This window comes from Egretta garzetta, unplaced genomic scaffold (assembly GCF_000687185.1).
Source record: "Egretta garzetta isolate BGI_Z169 unplaced genomic scaffold, ASM68718v1 scaffold23, whole genome shotgun sequence".
NCBI classification, from domain to species: domain Eukaryota; kingdom Metazoa; phylum Chordata; class Aves; order Pelecaniformes; family Ardeidae; genus Egretta; species Egretta garzetta.
In genome coordinates this window covers 2,472,764-2,473,434 of record NW_009259237.1, presented here as the reverse complement: position 1 = coordinate 2,473,434, position 671 = coordinate 2,472,764, and the positions used below count along the sequence as shown (strand labels likewise).

The 671-nt window shown below is 31.0% G+C and overlaps 1 protein-coding gene across 1 annotated transcript in view; it reads left to right on the top strand.

Annotated features, from left to right (window-relative positions):
• TERB1 (telomere repeat binding bouquet formation protein 1) overlaps nt 1-671 on the top strand; it is a 20,165-nt gene that overhangs the window by 2,710 nt on the left and 16,784 nt on the right. The window contains exon 2 of the mRNA XM_035891529.1: nt 96-154. Coding sequence (XP_035747422.1) covers nt 121-154 — 34 coding nt within the window. The 5' untranslated portion in view covers nt 96-120. The remainder of the gene's footprint in view (nt 1-95; nt 155-671) is intronic.

Sequence of the window (671 nt, the reverse complement as noted above, 5' to 3'; positions counted from 1 at the left end):
TGTATTTTAAGAAAAATTTAAGTTATACTGCATATGATACTGTAAACACTGCTAATCTGAACAGACAAGAAAACACTTTTTCCTTGCTATTGTAGAACAAGAACAGAGATACAACCAAAAATGGAAACTCAAAAGGTGCAGAAAAAACAGTGTGGTAAGATACCTAATATAATTTGTCATTTATTATCTGAGTCAATTTTACAAAGTTTTAGTAGACTGTAATAGGTCTGTCATGGGGTGGGGAGCTGTGTTCCTTGTTGCCAAATTTTTGGATTCTGTATTGAATAGCTAAAGCGCAAATCTAATGACAAACTTTCAAATAGTAAATAATACCATCACAAAGTCACTTTTTTTGCTAATATTTACCCACATTTTTAATTGTATTTTAACTTCTTTAAGAAGCCCTAAAACTTACAAGTGTTTAAAATATACAATATCTGCTGTTACTGTTGCAAATAATGATCAAATAAGTCTTTTTATTATATTGAAAAGACTTAAACAGGTTTTCAAAGTGGTTTACCTACCTAGGGTTGTGTGTAGGTGCCCAGAAAATGCTTTGTGTTAACTTATAACCTAACAACCTGATTCAAGATTCTAGCTGCTGTAGTAAGTGATTAAGTTTTCTGTAATTAAATATCATATAGCAAGCCTTGCTTTGTTGGATTCTTTCC